The sequence below is a fragment of the Drosophila kikkawai genome, chromosome X (genome assembly GCF_030179895.1).
Source record: "Drosophila kikkawai strain 14028-0561.14 chromosome X, DkikHiC1v2, whole genome shotgun sequence".
Lineage (NCBI taxonomy): Eukaryota > Metazoa > Arthropoda > Insecta > Diptera > Drosophilidae > Drosophila > Drosophila kikkawai.
In genome coordinates, this window is record NC_091733.1 from 20,581,415 (window position 1) to 20,607,496 (window position 26,082).

Here is a 26,082-nt window from a genome sequence, read left to right on the forward strand (position 1 = left end):
ATAGTACTCGTATGTTATGTATGCCATACGTAGCCGTATTTGCCCGTATCGATACACTTGTAATGCGGCCAAAATTGGACGGGTAGGCACTTGTCGTGATTTGTTTGGCACTTGGGCTATAGGCAGGAGATCGCCTCCTGCTCCGGTGATATAATTGGCCAGGTAAGACATCCTCGAGCAAAGTGCGAAATATGTTACCGCAAGGCGACCTCAAGTGGCTTGTTGTGGAACAGCTCAAAGTGATAAGTCCTTCATTTTTGTGTGTATTTCGTGGTGACCGATAAAGAGGTATATTACATGTATGCCATTTTGTAAGATTTTGCGAATTGGACAATAGAAACCGATAGCTTTACTTGTTAACATCACCAGCTTCATTCTAAACAATTATAGTTTATTACTCAATTAGTTGGGTTGCGGAATTACGAGTAACTATTCGTGGTTTTCCGATTTTTCAAGTAGACAACCTTGAGTTAAAATCGTTGATATCTACGTTTAAAGTACTAAGAGTTACTCATAGATTAATAATTATTTGTGCCTTGAAAAAAAAAGACAGAAACAGCAACCGCGGAAAAAAATTGCATTAAGAAATGCTCGAACTGATCGAATTGAAAGAATTGATCAAATTCTAAAACAAGTTTCAAAATATTCGAATGCAAATTCAAGCCAACTCTTTATTTTATTATTTTGGTGAAAAACATCATAAGAAGAGGATGTTTTGTTTTAATAACGGTAGTGATCGCCAGCAGCTATACGTTTTAGAATTTGTAAAATTAAAATAAAGTCTTGGGACATGAGGTTCTTCAGTTTTCAGTCTTCAGACATCATAGAATGCCCCATATTTATTATCTGCAATAAAAGCGAAAATAAAAACAATTATAAAAAAACGAACCATTTTAAAATCAAGTAAATTAACTGAAAACGATCGAAGCGTTGCCTATCGGTTATCGGCGCCCGCGTGCTGTTGAGCGCACATGTGTGCCACCCCTAAGAGAAGAGCCGTTACTTTTCCATTCTGCTGTTTGAATTTTAAATGATTTCGTTTATTATTTGTTCTTTTCGTAATGTGACATCTTAAGTACAACAATTAGCGCTATTTCAATATATGTATATATGTGTTTTTCTTAATTTTGTTTTTTTTTTGTTTTTTTTTTGTATAAACGAATTAAAATTCAAGTTTTCTTCGTATTTGCATTTGCATTTGCGACTCCTTTGACCACGAACATCCCACGAGTCCTGTGTATCTTCTGCGTCTTCTCTGTGTTTCTGCTTATGTGTGTGTGTGTGTCGTTTATTCGGTATATTACGATTACGGGGTACATTACGTTATTATCATAATTATTATTTAAATGTTTAGTTATTTCAAAAAAATTTCCGCTCGGGACTTAATCGTTATAATCTCTATATATGTTTGTTTGTATGTGTATATATATATATATAGTATATATAGTATATACGCCTTGTATACGGTATAGTTAATATAATTGTTTTGCATTTGTCGAATATATTCCCTTTGTTTGCTTTGTTGCTTGCTATTTAAACGGTTTTATGTTTTTATTTCTCTTATTTGTTCCACTAATCTTGTTCTATGTATGAATGTATATTGCTTTTAGGTATATGATGCATTTATTTGTAGGCATTCTCAGTATTCTAACTTGATTTCCTTTTTTTTTTAAATTTTTTCATCTGTCGTCTTAGCTGCTCTTTGTTGGTGTTTGGTTTTGTTTTGTTTTTTTTTTAGAAAATCTTTCATAGGGCAGTTCACGTTTCACATCAATCTTCGCCAACGCCGATCGTTCGACCTTACTCGTACTTTGCTTGCAAAAAAAAACACTCCTCCTTCACCTTCTTGATCTACGGTAATATCGTAACTTTCCTGGTACCTTTCCTGGCTTGTCTAAATCTATGTTTACATATCGCTATATTCTCCGAATTCTATATAATTTGTCGGTGTTTTTGTCTCTGGAGATGAAAGATGAACGAACGCTATGCTATATAGGGAAAGGGAGAAAGACGAAAAAGGCGGAGATAGATTTGAGAGATGGTCGAAGTTGAAACCACGAAATAATACCAAAAGTTCCATAGGATAGATAAAGCGTCTATAATTCTGTCTAACCATGATCTCCATCCTCTCGCGGATGTGGATCTGCAATCCTAACTGGGTTTTGGGATCCCTAGAAGCACCGATTCACTACTTTCCGCTGTGTTGAGGTTCTTTTCAAGTCGTTTGTTGGTTGTTTGCTTGAATTTTTATGTTTTTTTTTTTTTAATTTTTCTTTGTATAATATGTTTATATAAAAACGCTTTCTCTTAGGCTAGAAAAAAAATTGTATGCATATTTCTGGTATTTTGGTTTTATGTTGTTGTTTTTATAAAAGATCTTTACCTTCTAGACACATTTACGTTGATATAAAAAAATGTATAATGTATAATGTATATTTCCGTTACATAATTACTTTCTTGCATTAATTTATTGAACAACATTTTAAATGTATTTGCGATTAGGTTTTCTTCTGTGAGGTTCTCATGTTCTACAACGTTAGTTATTCAAAAAATATCTTAAGTTGCGATCTCTCGGTATTACAACAAAATTAGCTTGGCTGCTTATGAGTAAAGAAAAAATTCTCTAAAGAATTACGCACAAAAAAAGTAAAGTAAATATCTATACTCTGACGTTCGAGAAAAAAAATTTATGATTTTGGTTTTGTTGTTTTTGTCACATGCTCAAAAAAAGTTGACAAAAATGATGCTCTTCTCTAGACAAAAAAAAATGAATATTCAATTATTCGATTTTTGGGTTGCCTTGGCAAAGTCGTCCTAAGTTACACGAGACCGCATTCTAGGTGCTATGTATACATATATATGAGTTCTTCTTCCAATTAACCGATTATTTTTTATGTAAATTCACTTACAGACTAAGGCTACATTGGTTGAGAGTATTTTCTTCGATTTAAGTGACCGGGCGCCCCAGTCCTCTGGATGGGACAGAGGCTTTAGAATGAGTGTCTTCTTGCATATTGTTTTAACGAACGCTTCTCGTCCTCGCACTTGTGTATATTTGGAATTATATTTTTCTTCTTTTGAATCGTAATATTTAGTATTCAGCACAACCAAGCTGTAAGTTATATCGAGTGTTTACTGTGTGTCTAGTCTCACTTAAATCTAGTTTGGTTTTTCAGTTTTTATCCGTAATTCGTTGACTCAATGTGCCGTCGAAACGTTTTTGGAAATTGGAAAACGTCATGTGGTTCAAATAAAAATAAAACTCAAGGTAAATGTGGGTTTGTTTGTAGTGAAAATGTTTATTAGGTTGCCTTAAATAACTGATTTTTTCTTCTTTTTTTTTTTTGTAAGTTTTCTTTGTAGGCCAGAGACAGGGTAATTAAATAATAAAATAAAGTTGTAATTCAGAAAAGTAGGCGGCGGTTCCTCGAACGAATAAAAATTGTTCACAATTTTCATGAAAACATAATTAATAAATGTGGGTTTATATAGAACTAACAAAAGTATCATCAAATAGTCGTTTTTCTTCTTGTTTTGTTTCTGTTCCATTATAAGTTAATGCACCAACACCGAAAAAATTGATTAGGCCCTAGGAGTGACCGGCAAAGAACACAAATGAAATATAAAAAACAATAACATCGAAATAAAATACAAAAATAAAATATTTAAGCGGGGCGGGTGCTGTTTTGAAACAAAAATAATAAACTCAGGTCGACTCCAGGTGCCTTGGATTTTGCGTGCTATCTTTCTTGTTTTTATTATCCTTTCATTTCCTATCCTTTTTCCAATTTTTCTTCCGTACTGTTAGCTGTCTCCTCTGATTTTCAGGCTCTCTATCACGGTTATTTCTTACACGTTTCCTTGTTTTTCTTTTTGTTTCTTGCTGCAACATGCTCTAGTTATTTCGTATAATAAACTAAACAAAAAAAATGTTTTCATAAAATGTATTTATATTTAGTAAAAAAAAAAACACGTATCATTCCATTATAGCTATGCAAAAAATTGTATGTGTAGTGTAATTTTGTCTGGGTTCTCTTTCTCCTATCGTCCTTCCTCCTTCCTGTCCATGCCACTCAAGCACATTTCTGGCCAAGTGTTTTTCTTTTGTTTTTCATTTATCCATAAACAGCCTGAAAACTTGAGCATGCCCAGCCACACATTGTTTAAGCCATTTCCATCGTTCGTTACACATAATATATATAGATGTATATTTAGACAAAAAAAATTGGGTTTATAAATTATGAAAAAAAAGAGATAATATACTCATATATATATCTGGTTTCACTTCAGCTATAAACATACACGAGCGGGCCCCGTGTACGTTTTTGCGGCATAGTTCGCGCCAAAAAAATCAGTTTCAGACACAGAAAAAAAAACAATCAAAGCTTATGTATTCACGTCTATAGCTATATAGTAGTAGTAGATATATAAATGTGTTTATATTTATGTGTATGTTGTATATATATATTTGTATATATTTTTTTATGATTATACGTTATAAATATGTGACAAAAAAAACTTCTCATATTTTGTTTTTCTCTAAGTGTAGCCAAAAAAAAATACCTCCTTCGCAGGCTCATCAATCATTACATATATATATACTACGTGTCTTGTCTTACAGATAATTACAATTATAAAAAAAAGTTTCCTCCCATATATAAAAAAAGCACAAAAAAGAAAAAAAAAACCGACTAAAACATAAGGGTTAGAGTGAGGAACAAAAAAAATAAGGTAATTCTTGGGGATTTGAGAACATAAAAATTTGGGTTTCGATGAATGCTGCTGCTTTTGCTGCTACTACGATGATCAATCGAAGAGTTTCTTAGTTTTATATAAATATATACGTTTGTTATATATAAGTTATAATTTGAAGATTGATTCTCAACTCTCAGGTTATGTCCGCCATAAAAATTGATTTGTGGTTGTCGCCGTAGATGTCGTTGGAGTGGATGTGGCTGCCGTTGTTGCCACTGTTGATGCTGCCGCTGATGTTGTTGCCGTTGGTGTGGTGTTGTTGAAACTATTACTGAGGTGTAGCTGCTGCAGCTTCAGAGTTTGCTGATGCAGTTCCATTTCACTTGCTGACATGGGAAAACTAAAGTCGTTCTGCAGCGAATTCTTGTGGTTATTGTTGTTCTGACTGTTAGAATTGTTGGTACTGCTAGTGCGTGGCTGCGGATTGCCACCAGTGTTGTTGCTGCGGCTATTGGAGAAGCTGTTGTTGTTGCTAGGGGGATTGTTGGTGAAGCCACTGCTGCTACTGGGGTAAATGCCGCTGGTGGCAAAATGGTTAACTCTGAGGCTGGGATGGTTTTCGAAGTTATTGCTGCTGCTGCTGGCATCATGGGCATTGTTGTAATTACCACCGTAGGCATTGGAATTGAAGCTGTTTCCAATCGAAAGCAAATTATTGCTTAAGCTGCCACTGCTGCCATAATGTCCGGACGCCTGCGATTGTTGTTGTTGAAAGGGCGGCGGTGATTGCATTTGCAATGGCTGTAACGGTTGCTGCGGCGGTTCCGGCGGCTGCTGTAGCTGCAACTGCTCCTGCAGATAATGCAGGGCAGCCACTCCATTCTGGCGTATTGTATTAAAGCCTAAGCTGTTGGTGTTGCCGTTGGCGTTGGCATTGCTGCTAGCGGTGTTGGTGTTGGTGTGGGTATTATTGTGATTAATGTTGTTATTGCTTCCATTCGGACTCGAGCTGTGAGCAGCAACATTGCCCAGGCGTGGCATTTGCGATTGTTGTTGTTGTTGTTGATAGTAGTGCTGATGATACAGTAGCATGTTGTTGTTGCTACCAGTGCCATTACCAATGGCATTGCTAGTGTTGGTACTACCGGTGAATCCCAACGCCTGCTGCTGTTGTTGGAGAAGTTGCTGCTGCTGTTGCGGTGACAATTATAAGTAGGGATAATGGTACTTCCTGCGGTACAGTCCGTCAAGCAACTCGGCAAAGTTTTCACCTATGGGAGCAATTCAGGAGGGAGAGACAAAGACGGTTAAGAAAATATATTTAATTAGTAAGTTTATCAATTTATATCTTTTTAGTTACTTAGTCATGCCTCTAAAAAAAAAAAAGTTATATATATAATTTAAAAAAAAAAAAACGTATTCTAAATCTCTAAATATCCTTTGGCCCTGAATGCTGCTTGAGCCCTGACTTAACTAGCCTAGGTGAGAGACTAATTATGTTTAGTATTTCGTTTAGAGAGTTTCGTTTGCCTTTTTCTTGTTTAGATGGTGTTGGGTTAGTGTTTATTGTTGTTTCTTTAATTTTTCTTTTGATTTTGCTTTGTTAATTTTTGTTTACTTTCGGGATTTGTAGTTGTAGTTATAAATCAAGCAGAAGTTTGGTTGTTAGCGGTTCGATGTCGCTGTGTCTACAAATTTCATTGTTAGCGTTTCTTTAATCACAGAGGTTTTTTCCCACTTTCGATTCGGTTGTTCCTTTAACACGATTGCAGGGTTTTCATAATTTTCATTTAACGTGCCATGTTTTCTTTTTTATTTTTTCTTGGAACTTTGGGATGGGATGGGGACTTGGATTGGAGTGTCATTGAACAGATTGATGACTGATTCTTTGATGGCTCTATATATGTGTGTATATATAGTAAAGTATATGATGTGACTGAACTGTTGCGTATATAAAACACTCACATACACGAAGAAAAGTCAAAGTCAAGTGCGTTCAAGGAACATTAGCAAGCAAAACAAGTCGGTATATATTGGTTAATGGTAAGCATCTAGTTCGTTTTATAAATCAGAGGAATCTTGGGGTCTTTGATAGTGATTCTTCGTTCGCAGAGCAGACAAAGCAGACCATGGATGGGAATATTGAACAAAAAAAAAATGTTGCTATTGTAGAACACTAAAAACATCTTTCCAAAGAGGAAGTCTAAAAGAACTTGGTTTTGTTAATTGTTTATTTTTAAAGGGGGTGAAAATATGAAGCGCAAGCAAACAAGGTTTTTAGTTAGCACAAATAGTTATTAAGGGCCAGCAACAAATTTCATTCCGATTTATTATTTTATTTCTTCTTTTCCAATTAAATTTGGAGTTCGAATTGGGTGGTTTCCATAAAGAAGTACAATTTTTTTTTTTTGGCAATTACTCAATTGGAACTTTTTCAAATAACGCTCTACGCCCTTGGCACTCGCTCAGAAATAATAATAAAAATAATCAGAAATCAGTGGAGCGACTGCCAAAAAGGCCACATATTTTTATAACTAAATCGATTTTTTTTAAGAGAGAGATAATATGGGTATACTAGCTGAATTATGGCATATGAAAGAGTAATAAAGAAAAACATGGCACGCTTTGAAAAGAAAAATCTTGTCTTTTTTTTTCTTTTCTTTTTTTTTTTTGTGTTAATTTTATGCTTTTATAGATTATGAAGAATTTTAAAACTGAAATTTGAATTTTTGTTCTGCCTTCTCAATTATGTGGGAGCGCATGAGTGTGCGTGTTTCTGTGTGACTGCTGGTGTATATATGTGTGTGTGTGCTCTCTTCTTGATAGATTGATAGACTACTTATAACGATTATATAGCGCTATTCGATCTCTCAACTAGATCTCATTCTTAAGGGCTCTTAAAAACAAAAAAAAAAGAATTTAAAATTACTCAGGGATGCCACAGAAAACCGCTACGGGTTGGAAATCAATTAAAATGCTGTCTAAAAGTGTGCTTTAGAAAAATTCACCACATGCCGAGGCAATTTGCAGTTGAGCATTCCAAGTTGTTGCATACTTTTAGGTAACATTTCGACGTATTTGAGCCCATCAGCCATGCCATTTTCGTGGTAGCCCTGCTTAACCTTTAAGCTCTCCCTCAGGCGGAAAAGCAAATAATCTATGATAGATTACGACTAGGAGTAATTAATTAGAAATATGTATATATATAAAAAAGGAATAATTACTATCGAGACCGAAGATAGCATCGCATATAGCATCGAATAATGAGCGTAATTTTTCCATAGCTCCGTCTATAATAAAAAAAAGGAACAAAACGAAAAAAAAATTGTACAACTTGGATTAGTTGCGGCGCAAAAAGTTTTTTTTTTTTGTTGTAGGGTTGATTTGCTTGATTTTTGATGGGGGGAATATAAAAGATCGATTTGTTTTAAAAGTTTTTTTCAATTATTAAGATCTTTTTTCAACAACAATCAATGAAAATGAGTTGAATCGATCTTTTTTTCTTTACAACACTGACGTTGATAAAGGAAAAGCGACCGACTCGGGTTAGTGCTTTGAGTAGATTACAGAATACAGTAGAGTGTCTACGGCATGGAAACAACAAATGCGAAATACAATGGGGAACACAAACTACTTGTTTAACTTGGCAACGGGTTCAACTTTTAAACTGGAATGGCAGTCCAGCAACTAAATAAAGGCTATGACAAATTAAATCAAACTAAAAATTAAGCGAATTTCCAATACTGTCTTCGAAAGATCCGAAGTCGATTGCCTTGAAATTGATCTTGGGCATCATATGCTTTAGCAATGATATCGTTTACAAGTTCGCTTTAATAGCTTTTCAAAAACGTTGCATACCCTCTGGCTTTATTTTCTTTTGTTTTTTAAATTTTTTATGTTCCCATATAAAAATTAAACAACGTATTTCGACAAGCTTAAATATCGAACATGTCTATGTCTATTATCTTGTTGAATGGGTCAACTAAATTATGCAAATGATACTCAATGGAAATAAATATAAGAAATAAAATATCAAATAATAGTTCGTTCTTAAGTGTTTTTTATGTATATTTTTTGATTGGGAATGCAAAACAACAACAACAAAAAAGCAAATAAATATATTGTAATAAAATGTCAAACTTAAAGTCGGTTAGGCAAAATCTACAAGAAAGTTCGATAGAGTTTTTGCACATTTGCTGCTTGGCTTCGGTAGAAACAATTATAAATATTACTCTTATAGTAGTTCTATGATTTGATTTCTCGAATCCACACTGAACACTGACAGGCACAGAAAAAAAACGTATACAAAAAAATGTTGAAATAAATATGGTTATTTTAGATATGATTATGCGATTTTTAATTTTTTTTTAAATTTTTTTTTAGCACTAGCCATAGATGATTTACAAAAAAAAAATATAAAAAAAATACAGCTCTGCACACAGTATCACTTGGAAGAGAATGGTATCGTCGTATGCATGAAATACACTGGCAAAAAAAGTTAAAAAAAAATAAGTAGCGATGTTTAAGGTTCGTTTTCCTTTATTATTTGATAGTTTTTTGCACTGGAACCGATAAAGGGGTGTGGGGAGAAGAGAGTCAACAATACGGTCATATTGTTTTTATTTTTTTTTTCGGCGATTAAAAAAAAAACATCAATAAATTTTTCACAGTAAAAAAAAGAGTAAAAAAAACAATATGATTGATGAAGGGGGAGTTGGTATCATATTTCTGAAGGTTTATAGAGGGTGGTTTTTGGTGTGATCTTTTGGCAGCACCCCGTTATCGTTTCGGTTGAGTGCGCGCATACTTACCATGCGCCATTTTCACTTCTTTCTATTCAATTTCATAGTGTCTCTCTCATTGTCTCTGTCTGTCAAACAGCCGTCCGCCTCTCTCTGTCTCTTTCGCCTGGGGACAAGAGCTGTAAACAGAAATACTGCACTCGCGCTCTCGTTCGTACTCGCTCGCACTCACGCGCATAAGCGATGGGATGGGGGCATGGGCACTGGGATCCTGTCAATACTCGCTATCTCTCTTTACCTCTTTCACTCTTATCTCTTTCTCTCACTCCCACATATACACACACACGCACGGTAAGGCAGATAAGCAAGTTCAAAAATAAAAAACAAAAACAACAAAAAATGTAAATAGGAAAAACTATCAGAACAATGGGAGAAAAACTTCCCGTTGCAAAGTATTGACGGCCACGTGTTGTTTTCCAACACTGATTGATTTTCAAATTTGCTTGGAACTTGAAAAAAAATAAAAAAAAGTTGTTGGTTGGTTTTGGTTTTTAAGTTCGTTTTGCGTTTCGCCTTTTTATTATATTCGTTTTCTCTGGTCACACTTTTTCGGCTTTTTTACTTGGTTTTTCCTTGTTTTACGCTGCTTTTAACGCACTACAAACTAAATAATTATTAAAATTTAACGCTATTTTATAGAATAGATTGTATATAGTTAAATATATATGTATATTATACGTATCTCTATATAAGTAAATTTTTTTTCTTTTCCTTTAAAAACTGGATGAAGGGTTAAAATAATTGGAAACAATTGCGTTATTTTGTCGATTTTTGTAGATTATTTCTGTTGTTTTTCTTGCTGTGGATTGTAGAAGCTGTAGTTGTTGTTGTATTTTTTTAGCTGGTGACGATGAGAAATTAAAACTTAAAGGAACAGGACGTGATTCAAAAATTTGATATTTGATAGCTGATATAATATATATTGATGCGATTTGAAGAGACTGAAGAGAGGGGAAGAGCTAAGTGGGTTAGGTAGTTTTGAACGGGCAACGCTTTTTAATTTTTTACTCCTTTAAATTTTTATATTTTGTTGATTTTTTTATTTCAGTTCTGTTTGCATTGCGGCAATGTTTATTTTTATCATCGTTTGTTTCGCACAGTCTTTTGTGAACGGGGAAAAAAATTAAAAAAAAAACTGGAGCTGGTTATGCTTGGGTTTATGTGGGTTATGCATAAACTCTCCTTTGTAGAAATATTTGTTTACTCTTTGTGTTGTTACTCTTTTTTTTGTATATTATTTTTTTTTTTTTAATTAGTAGGTATCGATTCAGTCCGTGGGTGGTGGTATATTCACATTAGTTGCGATTCCATTTGTTGTGATTAATATTTCTCAATTTAGGTGCTTTTTCATGGTGTATTACTTTTTATGTTTTATATAAAAAAAAAAATATTTTTTGTGTTGTGCTGTGTTTGTTTGTTGTTGTTTTAGCCTAATAAAACCATCTACAAATCGGAGAAAAAAATTATTTCCTAAAACGAACTGGTTCCGCTTTAAGTTCCGACACACACACTTAAAAAAAAATTGTAAAAAAAATTACACTTTTGAACTAGGACCCAAAATCCTTGAAGAACTAGTTTGTTCGTTACCATTTCTGTGGGTGTGAGTGTGTGTGTGTGTGTATGTATGTGTGTTTGCTGTTGTTGTGGACACTGCACAAAATAAAATCTCAAGTTGATGGAAATTCCCGTATTTAAGTTAGTATAAAAAATGTACGTTTTAAGGGTCAGGGGGGTGGTTGTGTTTCTAAAAATATATTGTTTTTTGTTTTGAAAGATCTTTTTATACAAGTTAATATGTAATTACACTAAAAGAAAAAAAATGTACAATTCAATTTTTGTTTCTTTTTTATGTTTTGTTTCAAAATACAAGATATATATTATTATAATATATATGCTTGTTTATAAATTGCAACAATTAATTGAATTTGTTTTGGTGTTACGAGGAAAATTACGAAGTTAAAATAGAAAATTTAAACTAAATATGCATTTGTTGTGTGTTGTTAGTTAGAGTTGTTGTTTTGTTTGTTGTTGTTGCTGTTTGTTTTGTTGTTGTTGTTTATAGTCGAATACAAAAAGGAAAACGAAAAAAAAAAGGAATCCTTAAAAGGGATCAGATGTAAAAATCATATACATAAGGTATATATTCCATATATTTCAGTTAGTGTCTGGCTTTTCTTGTGTGTTTCATCTTGTGGCCTTTGTTCGTTTCTGTTCTTTTTTTTGTTTGTTTTGTTTTTTGTATTCTGTTTTGTTTTGTATTATCATTATTTTCTGTTTAAATTAACTTTTTCGCATCCATATAGGGATGCGTTTTTTGGAAGCGTTGTTGTGATTTTATTGATCTACCTCTGTGCACCATATTGTTATGTCCAGGAGCAATAAGTGGTGGTGGCGGCAGCTGAGGGGCGTTGGGTGGGACCACGCCCATCTGGGACATAAAGTGCGCCGCCTTCGCCTTGCCATGCTCCTCCGCCAGCCGAACGGACAGCGGCTGCGATCCGCCCTCGGGTATTACGTTGTTCAGCGCCGATATGGCTTCCTGTGCCTCCTCGCGCTTGTTGTAGCTATATTTCGTTATTATTTTAATTATCGGGTGTACACCACACGTCGTACGTAAGTACATTGATGGTTTGCGATAGAAATGAGCAATGGAAAATGTGAGAGAAAGAAAGAAAACATATGAGCCGGGAGTGTCAAAAATAAAAGCAAAAAATCATATCAAATTTGTCAAAGAGAAAATTCAGTCAAAGTTCTTCGGGATGAATCCTCTTTTACTATTATAAATGCATCTTTGATTTCAAGTACAACTTGAATATTCTAAGAGATACAGAGCGATCGCTCGACTCAAAGAACATCGACTGTTTGTAAGAATAGTTTCTCTCAAGCGTTCTGATTACTTAAATGTAGGATTACAAACAGAACTTGGCACTCACCGAACAAACGCCACGCCCCGCGGTCGACCCGTGAGCTTGTCACGCAAGATATTCTTCTGCACAATGGAACCGTACTTGCCAAAGATGGTGTCTAGCTGATCGTCGGTTATGGTGCGCGGCAGATTGGTTACATATAGATTGGTGTCCTTGATCGATTCACCGCCTGGACGAGCATAGGAAACCTGAAAATGAACCGAGAACAGAGAACAGAGATAGATGTGTTACGTCTCTGGACCTGTACATTTTGATTTACAAAAACAAAAAAAAAACTCACCTTTAGCCGCTTGTTTCGCACTGTGATGCCGTTAAGCACTTTGATCGCACGCTGCGAATCCATTTCGGACGTGAAGTCCACGAAAGCGTATCCAAAACTGTAGCCAGTCTGAAAGATCATGGTCAATGATTAGTTCGTTGGCAGAGATTCACAGGAACTCTTCCCCTGGCACGGTTGGGCGCTTAGACCTACCTTATAGTCTCTCATGATTCTGCACGTGTTAATGGGTCCGATGGCTCTGAACAGGGCATACAGTTCGCGATCAGTCATATCCTGCGGCAAGTAGTTGACAATCAGGTTGGTGTTGCTCGCCCTGGGATCGTTTAGGTGATCGTCGCTGCCGCCGCTGCCTAACGACAGGCCGCAGAGATTGTTCAGCGAATTGTTGCTGGTTATCGGCGGCAGGTTGATAATGTTGCCGCCAAGGGAGTTGGCACTACCGCCATTACCGCCGCCACCGCCGCATCCGGGGAAATCATTGTAACCGCGACGCGACGAGGAACTTGGAAATGAGAATTCTGTATCCTGTGGCGAGAACGCATAACGTGACTGTAATCAGATTGTACAAAGGGTATTCTAGTGTTGAGAGAAGGCCTCATATCGCTGTCTTGGGGTTGATTGATTGATTGATTAGTTTGGGTATTAGTTGGTTAGATTGGATGGTTTGCTGCTGCTTGATTCTTTCACTTTAGCTGATTGAACGTTGCTCACTTGTTCAGTTAGTTGGCTCGAACAACGGGCAACAACAACAACACACAACTGTTAATTGTTAACTGTTAAGTTTAAATTGTTAACTGTTAAACTGTTAATGATGAGGTGACACACACAAGGTACAAAAACTGGATATTAAAACGTAGAAACCTATGGACAAAACGAAATGGAAACGGCAACGGCAATTCCAAATGCATTCAAAATCGAAAACCTAAACCGTAGTTTAAACTCTTTTGCTCTCGAATTGATTTTGTGTGGCTAGTTGAGGCGTTCTTAAAGGCGTGCTTGAGAAACTCCAGTGCAGCAATTGGTATTTGAATTTATTTGGATTCAAGCTCTGAATTGAAACATTCCCTTGTATAATCGCTGTACATCCGTGTAAGTATTTTGTGGTGATGGCATTTGTCTTGTGTGAGCTAAACGGCATTCACAGGGTTGCAAAAACGAAAGACAAAAGAAAATCGAATTGCAAGAAATGCATAAAGTTTAGTCTCTTTTTTGTAGTTTTCTGAAATTCTCAAGTGTTTTGTGTGGGTGTGTATACGCTTTGTAGTGGGTGTGCGATGGGGGGGAATACAGTGCGTAACAAAACAGCAAGGTATCGATCGATATATTTCAAGATATTAATATCTTTGAAAATATAAAACGTTGATATTATATAATATTGTATACATATTATATTTTACTTGTTCATATTTATAATATGAATTGAAACTCTCTTTGTTGAATATCCCAAATAAAGAAAAGTTTATGATTTTTCCAAAACTTTAAAACCATAATTTAAAGTGACGGGCATTATCGCATCTGTACAACTGTTGCTATCGTTATGCCAAGCACTGTACAGGCGAAGGAGGGCAGAATGCCGAACGGAAACCAAAGCTGAGGCGGAAACGGAAATGGAAACGGAGGAACGGAAGTAGGAGGACGCACAAGGTGGCAGGGCGATACCTTAAGGTACGCCATTTGCTGTTGATGTCTCATGCAGGTTAGATGTGTGTGTGTGTTTTATAGCTTAGTCTCTGTGTGTTTGATTGTTTAGTTATTTCTATTTAAGGGTTTTGTATTATTAAAAAGTTTTTTGTGTTGTTGTTGCTGGTTGGTTGGTTGGTTAGTTTGTTAGGGTTGTTGTTTTCGTTTCTGTTTTTGTTCTTGTTTGTTTAGGTTTTGTTGTTTAAAATGCAAACTTTAAGTTGTTGATTTTTATTGTTATTATAAACCAAAATGAAATTTATCAGCATCCATAAAAAAATTGAGTTAGGTTTTGGTATTTTTTTATTTGTTGTTTTTTTTTTTTTTTGCTCGAAAATTGTAATCAAAAGCGTGTGTCCCCAGAGCGTTCATGAGACAAACTCAATATCATACAACTATTGATAGGAAAAGGCATAAAATTTATATTATTATTGTCATTGTTGATAATTATTATTAAAAACGGAACCGAACAAAACAAAGTACAAAATCAGTCAATATCAAATGCATTGCTTTTTTTATTTTTATTTTTTTTATTTTATTTTTTCTTTTGTGTTTTTCTCCGTTTGGTTTGCTCATGCAATAGAATTTGATCGCTAACAATAATTATAAATTTCAGGCGTGAAAAGAGAGATAACGTGAGTGATACTAACCATTCCAGATGGCAGTGAATGGGACATGCCAAAGCCACGCCCACCGCTGTTCGTCGATCCAATCGATTTCATTTGGGAAAGAGAAAACATCGATTAGTACACGGGAATATGATGATGTTGTTGGTATTTTTATTGAAGAAAATACTATTTAAAATTATCAAAATTAAATGTATAAAGCGCAATTTACGTTTTATATTTATAATTATCTTTAAAATGATTAAGAAATGTTTTGGCGTTGGATGATCTGACGAATATCACTAACTTAGGCTTAGAGCTAACTTAATTTGAATAAAAACGCGGCAGAGGTACAGTCACAAGGCATACTGTTAGCTGGCTAACAGCACGCTGTTAACTAACCTGACCCGCATATTCTTATTCGACCTAAACTTATTAATACTTGCTAACTCAAATAGAAGTTTTGGAAAAGTGATTAGGGATTTGGCTTATTCTCAGGTAACACAACTCGGCTTATCTACTCTGAATTGAGAAGATCCCGGTTATATACACCGTTAAGGACTGGCGCAAATCCCTTGCATAGAAAATGTAAAAAAAAAAATAATCAAATTTCACTTCAAAAAAATAAACACTTAAAAAAATAGTCACTTAAACAAATTTTGAATATCCTTTTTTCATGCACTTTCGATTCACCGAAAAAAAAAGACAAAAAATTATGCATTTGCATGGTGCTGTTAAGCCCAATTCTCAAATCGAATAATCGGACACCATTTTGTATGCAACACTTTTTCACTTAAAAAAAAATGTATTTGATGTATCACTTGTAGGGCACTTGAAAAAAATGTAAAAAAAAAAACAAGATAATGCAGACGTTTTCTTTTATAAACTCGGCATCTTCCCACGTCGACTCTGGATTACTATGTCTACGTTAGGGCTAATACAATGCGTGATTCTCCCCATTTTTTTGTATTTTCTTATGGTTTTATTTTTGGGTGATTATAGTCTTACTTACGGGCATTGAAGGCGTCCTCGATTCAAGAACATTTTTGGGGGGCGGAGGGGGCGCGATTGCCCCCCGTGCAAAAAAAATGAACTACATACTATCTAAGGAGTCAGTGTCTTTCGATTTCGCTTTTCGCCGATATCGCTTGTGGTGGCGGCTGCTTCTTTCTGGGCTGTGGAAAAAGATGTCTGCACACGATTAAATTCAGCTGCGGTACGACGACGATGATGGCGGGTTACGTAATTTGGCTGGAGGGGATTTTTTTTTGTGTGTCATGGTTGTGAGTTTGTGTGTGGGACGGATATTTGACTTTTTTGATTAAGTTTTTCATTTTTTATTTTGGAGCACAGTAAAAAAAAGATGCAAAAAAAAAATAAAGGCAGTGTGACAAAAATTCTCAAATATTCGAAGGCAAGGTCACACTGCTCCTCTGTTGACTGTTGATTGTTGACAATTGTTGATTGATGTGATGCTGCTGCTGCTGCTGCTGCGGACTTTGTAGTTGTAGTTGCTGTAGTTACTAGCTTTTGATGACCTTAAGCAAATGTTGCGCTTTAGCATTTTGCCTTTTGGCTTTTATTCATTTCCTGCCGCTTCTCTCCCAATAGAGAGATAGAGACGGAGTGATTGAGAGAGAGGTTGGGGGGTAAGGGCAATTTGTTGGCTATGCATTTGGGATATGTATGTGTGGGAGTGCGTGTACATCATGAGTGAGCGAGCAAGCGAGATGGCGACCCAATAACCACAACAACAACCGGTACGCTTAAGTCTAGTTTCCCCACATACATACGTAGCTGTGTAAAAGGGACGACCCTACATACATAACTTAAGGCTATCGCATGTCAAGGTCCTGACACAATTTCCGCAGAGCATGTGGTGCATAAAGCTGTGGTTGCACTATTTACGTTTCGATGGACTGCCGCCGAATATTTTGCCATAAATTATATGAACCCCCCAAATAGGGAAAAAAGAAGCAGCAGCTGCAGTGGAGCCAATGACGCCATATTTTCTAGTTTTAAATGCAAAAGTTCAACGGCAGCTGCTTATTCTTACTTTATATGTCACGGCCCCCTGGGGATTCCTAGGAGCTTTATACAAATCAGACTACCACTTGACCCCTCTCTTTATAGGTTTTTGTTCTTTATTTTTTTGGCAGCAAAAAACAGTCAAGTGTGATTTCTTAGGCAAAACTTAAAGCTTACGTTCTACTGAAGATCTGACGATGGAATATAAATGGACAATGCTAGGCGAGAGAAAAGAAAATGTCACAAAAATTAAAAGAAAAAAGAATCAAGTAAACTCAAGGCAATTAAGGCAACAAAGAAAATAGTTTTAGTACAGTCACACCAAGCAGCAAGTATGGAAAAGAGACAAAGAAACAGAGGAGAGTGAAGCAACATTTACCGGTACATTGTGAGGCTGCTTAAGTTGCACAGGCCGCACGATGAGAACGTTTTTAGGCCGTTTCTATAATCCTCTTGCCACAAACGAATTGCACAGATACGGATACATGTATCTGCTTTGGTCTACGCGTGTGTAGTACAGTGTTGTGTTGTGAGTGAGGGGAACAGATTTAACAGTTCCGATTCCCACCGGAAATCGAACATGGCGCTTGTTGTTTTCTTCTTCTTCGTCTTCTTATTAAGTTTTGTGTTTAAATGCAATAAATATATACACTATATATGTTGTGGAAGATTGCGATTACTTTACGTTGCTTTACGTTGCTTTACGTTTTCGCGGGTATCATTTTTGCATATTGCTTATCTTTTATCACATTCAACTGTAAATATAGGACAAAAATAAAGAACACATGGCATGGTTGCCGTTACGAAAAACACGCAGACTATCATCAATCAGCGGATGTGTAGGTGTACGCAGTATGTGTGATCGCATGAATGTATGCTATGATAAATGCCAAACTAGAGCGAACGAGATGGCAACTTATGTACATCTAATGAAAGGGGGATATGTAATACAAAAAACTTAGAATCTAAAAGTAAAATAAAAAAACATTACAATTGGGAGCGGAGTTTTTTTTTTCTAAAGATTCTTTAAGGGATATATATATATAGGGGGATTCCCTTAAAAACGCTTGACTGTTTTCTGCTGCTCTGCTTCTCGGTCAATCTATATGCCTGTGTCTGTATATGTATGTATATATGTCTTAGCTGTATTTAATTGATTATTGATTTTGCATCTATCAGTGGCTGCACACCATCTGGTGCATGTAACAGTTAATTATACTTATAAACAATGCCGCCGCTATTGAAATCCTTCTCCTTGCCATAGCTGTGGTTGTTGCGGTGGTTATGGTTATCCATCATCGTTTCTTTTTGTTTCTCACACTCTCTCTGATTATATCAGAAAATAAAACAATGAACGAAATCCGAAATAAACTAAAAACTAAGCTGTGTGTATGTGTGCTGCGCAAAATGAGATGAGAGACAATTTCGTTTGTGCCACAGTGACGACGACAGCAAATCGATAAGTTTCTTAGTTTATCGATTGACCATCGACATGCTCCCTGCACACACACATACCAATGCATATATAAGCCTCCAAAAATTTGCCAACGGAAAGACTTCGAAGAACCTGACAAAAAAAAAGGCGTTGGCCGCAAATGAACTTTGCTAGCAAACATGGAATTTCTGTTTCGTATAAACTATACAAACAAATATGCTAGAATTATCTGCATCTGGGAGATCTGGGTAAAAAAAAATTAGGTACACTTTCTCATTCGTATGTGTGTTTGTGTGTTATGTGTGGGGTAAAAGGGAGTGGATGGGAAGGGGAAAGGAAATCAACAGTCGAATTTCTCCACTTGTATCTTGAATATTTATTGTTCTTTTATACATTTTCTTTTCTACACTTTCAGGCAAACTAAATGTGTATTAAATTTGTATTTTAGAATTACATTATTATAACATTTTAATCATGGGAAGAAATTCAACTGTCTTTTTAAATTGCAAATGTTTTAAGGAGAAAAAAAACAGGAGTTTAACGTATAAATGAATATCAAACATAAGAGAACTCAGGTTTAAAAATTTACCTCGACTTGTTGTTGTAACCATATGGGGGATAACCACCGTTATTATTGTTACTACCCGGATTATTATTGCCGTACATATCCTGAGAGTTGCGAGTGTGTTTGTTTTCGAATCAACAAAAAATTACACCCTCGAAAATACACCGAAGGTGCTAAGGGATGAGGTGAGTCGTGGTGAGTAGAGGTGAGTGGTGAGTTGAGTTGAGGAGAAAGCTTCGATCTCGCGCGCTCTCCTCGACTTTTGGCGCTCAGCGCTCTCAGCTGGCCTGCTGCTGTTGTTTGTTGTTGTTATTCTGCTCGTTCTTCCTCTCTTCAATTGTTTATTGCTTTTTTGACGTGTAGTTGTACTTAAGATTGCTCTTAGAATTAAGTAGCAGATTCTTCCTTTCTCTTTTTAGCATGGACACTCTCTTAGTTCTGTTATTCTTTTTCTCTTAGTGTATGCTCATTTGCAGTTATTTATTTTGCTGTTGTTGTTGGTGGCGCGCTCTCAGCTTTGTGTTGTAGTTTTAGTAGTTGAAGAGATGATATTGTTGTTGGTACTAAGTGGTTGTAGAGTTTGGATTTTATTTTAATTTATTTGTATTTTTTATTTTATTATTATTGGGAGGGACAAGGAAGGGCTCTACATTGATATACGAATAACAAAAAAAAAAACATTACAACGTCGTGAAATTGTGTGCAACGCGAAGTTGTGAACGAGACATATTATGAATACAAAAATAAATGAACAAATAAATCGTATTACTTATCGAGGAAATTCATGCCATGTGTGTGGTCCTGTATGTAAGGTTATTGAAAGCTAGAGTTGCCTTCGCGATTAAAAATTAAATAATTGTTTCCTAAAACGAACACATTAACTTTAAAAGTTTTGATATATTATTCCCATTAACATTAATATCACAGCCTGCTCAACCAATTTTCTTATCATTCTACAAAAATGTCTTTATTTTGCGGTAAAAATTTGATAAATATGTGTAATAATACACCCTATGTTAGTATTAATAATTTGCCTACACTAGGACATTATTTGAAAATATTTTTGTGCTTACAAACATCTTAAATGCTTAACACTTATCACATTGCATACAGTCGCCTGCCTTCCTAGCAACAAAGACTCGACCAGACTTCCCATATCATCATTTGAAATCAACAATTTCTTAAACAAAATTTATTTAAACCAATTGCGCTTGTATACATAAATTTAGTGGTACGGATCAAGTGAAACTATTCTGGACATACCTGGCCATTTTAAAATTATAGAAACACGACATGGTCGATTGGGGTGTCACAGTATCAAAAGTAAAGTCCATCATGGTTAAATCACAAGGTAATACTTTTTAGGCAAATTGAATTTAAGACACAACGGAATCACAAGATCACAGGACACAAGTTAGACTTGTCACGAGTGGAACTCAACTGAAGATGTCCTGTCAGCCACCGAGGTATTTAAGGATCGGAGAGGGGTTCGGGCTAGTGGGCGATGGGCGGTGGGAGGCGCAGGTAGAATCGAGGGAGGCAAGGTGCGCGTGCCAGTCGCGTGGGCTACCTAAGTTATCCCAACATCCCACCGATATTATGATCCTGCAAGGAAGCGTGCCAGGCGTACTTTCTTGGGTGGCCGGCTGCATCTCGCGGATCCCCGAATCCCAGATCGAAGACAGGCAGGCAGATGTTCCGCATTCTCGGAAGCTGGATGCTGATGCCGGCAAGGTGCTAACTTGGGTGGAAAATATCGAAATGTGGAAATTGGCAAGCTGCAAATTGGTTACTAGGAAAAGCAGCAAGCTGCAACTTTTTGACCGGCTTCGTCAGAAGATCGGAATGTTTTTTCTAATGAAGATCCCAAGACCAATTGCAGTTGATCCAAAAGCCATATAATTTGCATATGGATACAAGATTGATACTTGATTGATTTTTGTATTCAAAGCCAAAAATAATTACCTAAGACAATCAAATTACTCAAAAGAGAATTTGGAATTTAAATTTAATTTGGATTTAAATATTTAATATGCAGGAAGTTATTTAAAAATAATTCAAATTAAATATTTTAATCAGCCTTTTCATTTTAAGTAATATGCAGAAAGATTTTTGACATTTTGTTTTTTACATATTGTTAAAAAATATATACGTTAATGGTATGCATAGATGCATACTTTCACTACGATAATCATTCATATTTATCCTTAATCGCCATAAATATAATCCCCACCATAAATAACCCATTACAGAATCCTACAGCCAGCAGTTCCAGCTGCCTACTTTTTGCTCGGATTTTAGGCAGTGGCAGGTGAAGATGCAAATTGACCTTCCCGCTTATAAAAACGCCGGCTGGAAAAAATTCTTGCAGCCCAAAATGTCGAATTACCAAGAATAGAGAGCAAGGGAAAATTCTTAGCCAGTTTTCATCAGAAGCATTGAGTCAGTCAATATGTGTGGTTCACTACTATTTCAAGAGTCAACAAATATACATTGTTACTAACGAAGTCAGATAACAGTTCAAAGAAATTATGTTTAAGTGGACTGTGTTTTAAAATAAAATCAAGTAAGTTGAATATTAATATTGGTATAAGTAAAACATAAATCAGAATTCAAACACAAACAATAGAATAATAAATAAGAATAATATTAAAAATACTGCAATCAAATTTCAGCTCTATGAATTTTAAATGGGCTTTATGCTATATCTTCAGGAAAAAATCGAAAGATACACATGTATACATATGTACATCTCAGGATCCCCCCGACTTGAAAAGAGCAAGGAAACTTCTATCCAAAACTTTGTGCGAAGAGAGACAGGACGAGGAAAAGGGTGAGGGTAGGGGAAAAGGAAGAGAAGAAAGTCGGGAGCCAGAAAGCGTTGCTAAATTGAAAACGAGGGAAGCAGCTTCAGAGGGGCGGCAGCAGAGGGAGCGGGGCGGCCTAAATCGTACAACAACAAGAACAATGTTGCTCGAGAGGAAAAGCGTGCAATGGAAATGGGAGGTGGATGGGATGGTGACCATTTCGAGGGCTGCTTTTCCCCATATACATCAGATTGCCCAAAAAAAAATACGTACATATATACGAAAGAGGGAAATATGTACAGAGAATATATAAAAGAGCGTGTGTACCTCACTTTCCAGCGTGAAAATCCACAGCATGAGAAAGACCAGGCGTAAATGGAGGAAGAAAATCGTCACAGGGAAGGGAAAACAAAGAAAAGCGAAAAAAATAAGGGAAACAAACTAGAAGGGTAACCTGAAGGTCTCTTTAGAAATAGAGAACCCAAAAAGCAGAGTACCGAAAGTAGCCTTGGGTTTCGTATTCAGAGAGGTGAAAGCAAAATCACTGAGAAATCAAAACCCTCCTCATAACAAAAATAGAAAGTCCCTCACGTGTGTACAAGCTCTCATGGAAAATATCATGGACAATATCAACAACAAATGTAATTTCAGCTTCAATTAAATTTATAACTTTTTAGAAAAAAAAGTGTTAAAAATCCTCCAGAAAACGTGCATATTTAAAAAACAAATATGTTTCAGTGAAAATTCCAGATTTATTTTTAGGGGGAAATATTTAAAAACACCTTTATACTCATAAATTTAATATAATAATATAATGCTTTTGTTTAAAGCCAAAATCCCAAAGTTCGACTAAAAATGTAAGTTACTCTGTTAAATAAAAAATATAATAAAATTTCAATTAAAAAAAGGACGTGAGTAGTTGCAGAATTAGTTAAAGAACTGATATGATCGATGTTAAACTTTGACACAATATTTATTTATTATAAACAAAAACATAACGAAACAAAAATTAAATGCCTAACCCCCTGTTGACATGTATATTGATTTTAATGGAAATAACATTGAGTCATTACACTGATTTTTTTCTCTTTGTGTACAAGAGAAAGAGAACGCCGTAAGCAAAACTTTACAATTGATAACAGAAATCGACTAATTTGGAGCACACTTGTGTAAATAGAGCAGCCTATATTATGCACACGCATTTCGCATGTGTGTGTAGAACAGCTGTTGATAAGAGCGTAATGGGACAGAGAGGGCAAGTGGGATGGTGCCCATAGATCTCTTTCTAACGCTTACAGCTGCGTGAGTCATGCGGGTGGTTGGACTGCTGCATATGACATGCGTGAATGAAATCCCATGGATGGAAGAGCATTGCCAGATGCAATCAACGATCCCATCGAACATTCCAGCTGATCGCTCGCATGATTATTGTTTTTGCTAAAATGTTGTTGCACTCTCAAGTGGCTCCAGTGTGTGTGTGCTGGATATATGTATTTGTGCTTGTGCCAAAACAAAACACGAAAAGTTTAGCGGGCGCACTAGTACAGGGCTTACTAAAAATGAAAGACAACTTCTAAGCACAAAGTAAAACTTTTTATTCAGTATATTGTAGTCCCCAGGGCAAACAACCCCCGTAATATAATGCATTACACTTTTGTGTTGTAAAATAATATAACAATTATAAATTGGGTTTGGAGTTTATCAGTGGAGATCACTGTACATTGAATTACATTGATCGCTGACCAAAAAAGATTCGCAACTGGTACAAAACGAGCATGGGAAGTGTGTTATTTTGTAATTCGCACCAGGGAACGACCTTCGCTGAATGAGGGGAGCCGCCACCGGCTGGCATTACCGTTCCAATGTAATAAGCCAAGCTCGATCGAGTCGAGCAATTCATGTCATTGCCAACACCAAGGGGAATGACCGCAAGAGAAGGAGAGAACAGGCAGAGGCGGTTTGAAATGCAGCTACCCCCCTTCACGCTAGCTGCAGCTGGAAAGTAAAACAAGCGACAGCTGAGAGAGCCAAAAAAGGAACAGAGTGCAGACCTACACAAGGACACTGTTCTTCCATGCGCGCTACCTGCTCGAAAAAATATATTTCCTTCGGACAGCCATAAAAGAAAACAGGCGCGTGTCCCTTAATCGGGATCAAATCAAGTCATAATATCATTGGTAACCTATCCTGACGAAACCGTTCCCATCGAAGATTGCAATTATTATAATGGCTGATGCACAAATATATTGGCATATCTTATCCGAAAAGATAAATCGAAAACCAAAACACAAAAACACGTTGCCGTCCACGATAACAGCTGGCAATGCTGTCGACGTCGACGCCGACGTCATGAGGTCGCAACAGTCGTGTATCGCAAACTAGCTACACCTCGAAACAAAGGGGAATAATAATACAAATATAGTATTTTCACTCGGAGATTTGCTGGACGTTGGTAACAAAAACCAGCGCAATGTATACGTATTTGAATTTAGTAAAGCTGAGAAGATATATAATAACTGTATTCTTGTTCCTTTTAATTCGAAGTAGTTTTTTGCTTCTAAAAAAAAAACGCAATTCTAAACGCGTGACTAAAATAGATATTAAGAAACAGGAAGTACAAGTGCAGGATAGGTAAATATATACATATGTACTCGGCTGGAACGGCAGCGGAACTAAAGGACCTACAAGAGGCGAATTCAGGTAGGCGGCCATTTATTGCTGGATGCGACTGTATGCATGTGTTGTTGCAAGTGTGTTTCCTCGTCGTTTCCCTTCTTTCGTTTTTTTTTGTGTTAATAATTTTTTTGCTGCTTTTGTTATTGGCTCCGTTTGCCTGCACAAAATGGTAGTTTGTGTATAACACAATGCGACCGAACGGCCAAAAAGCTATTTCAAGTACACAAAACTTACCTAGTTAATGCCTTATTTGGTTTGGGATTAAACAAATTAAACACTCACACACAGTTTAAAACCGTACCGCTCGATTTAACTATTATGCTGCTGTATTATTGTTGTTTTCACGTATAACAACGGTTAAAGAAAAAAAATACAAAAACGGATGAATCGGAAAACGATGTTAAGACGTAGAGAGAGGGCGACGGAGTGGCGGTTTCAAAACAGCCAGCGTCGCTAGCACACACACACATGCATGTGTACGTACGTTTCACTAACACGCATATTCGTCATCGCAGCAAAGCCGCAAACACAGGAAAGAAAAACAACAAAAACACTAGCGAGTGGCGGACGAGGACGTGAGTATTCGTGCGTACGTGTGTGTATGGGAGAGAGAGAGAGCGCGTCGACGTTGCCATTTTACGGCAGTACTGTTAGTGGTGGAAAAAGCAGAGCCAGCCAAAGGCTGAATGGAATTTTACAACATGGCTCGCTACTTTTTTGCACTCTATATTTTGGCTATGCTTTTTCGGTTCACAAGCATACAAAAAAAAAAAAAGGAAAAAAAAAACAAATACAGCGAGTGGTTTTCACCTCTCTCTCCCGTCTTACTCGTTGTAGTAAAGTAAATGGGTGTGTGTGTGTGTGGATTCAAACCACATAAAAAAAATATAAGAAAAAGAAAAAAAGACTCCAAAGCTTTCTGTACTATATGCAATAAATATATACTACAACTACGCATGTATTAGCAAAATGATTTTTGCGCATTTTCACAATGTCTGCGTGTTTTCCATTATCATTCTTTGGATTTTCTCTTTTCGTTCATAATTATTATATACACTTCACGTCACGCTAGAAACCCTGTATGTACATGTAGTTGTGGTGGCGGTGTTTATGTGTGTATTGTTTTTTGTTGGTCTCTTCACAACGTCGTCGGCACACAAATTTAGTCTTTGTCTTGTTTTACTTTAACTTTCTTCGACAATTCACATACGGTGCGGATATTAATTACATTTTACAAACTCGAGGACACCGAATCGGGAGCATAACAAGGTGGAGAAAAAAATTACCAGAAAAAAATGCACTGCGCGACTTCCTTCAGTTCAGCAACAACAAAGCAGTGTGACCAACATCGCCGGCTACTAAAACCCACACACGAAACGAGGGTTGCTTATCTCATTCATTGTGCTTTGGTCGCACTTTCGATCGTAGCGCCCCGTATCCACTGTGGCTGCATTTAAAAAATAAAAAAAATATATTATGATAAGTTACTAAAATTATATTTGTTACGCTAGTAAGGAAGCCAGTTAGATATTAACCACATCCGAATAATCAAAAGCGTTAACTTCTTTGCAGTTCTTTTAAT

At 36.2% G+C, this 26,082-nt stretch overlaps 1 protein-coding gene across 1 annotated transcript; it reads right to left on the bottom strand.

Annotated features, from left to right (window-relative positions):
- Positions 1 to 1,022: 1,022 nt before the first annotated feature.
- Sxl (Sex lethal) lies at positions 1,023 to 25,801 on the bottom strand. Its single transcript, XM_070288740.1, is given in 9 exon segments — positions 1,023 to 5,966; positions 7,920 to 7,985; positions 11,844 to 12,061; positions 12,431 to 12,612; positions 12,705 to 12,812; positions 12,897 to 13,229; positions 15,035 to 15,080; positions 19,042 to 19,580; positions 25,729 to 25,801. Coding segments are annotated over 8 exon segments (2,103 nt in total). The 5' UTR covers positions 19,119 to 19,580; positions 25,729 to 25,801; the 3' UTR covers positions 1,023 to 4,893.
- Positions 25,802 to 26,082: the final 281 nt, after the last annotated feature.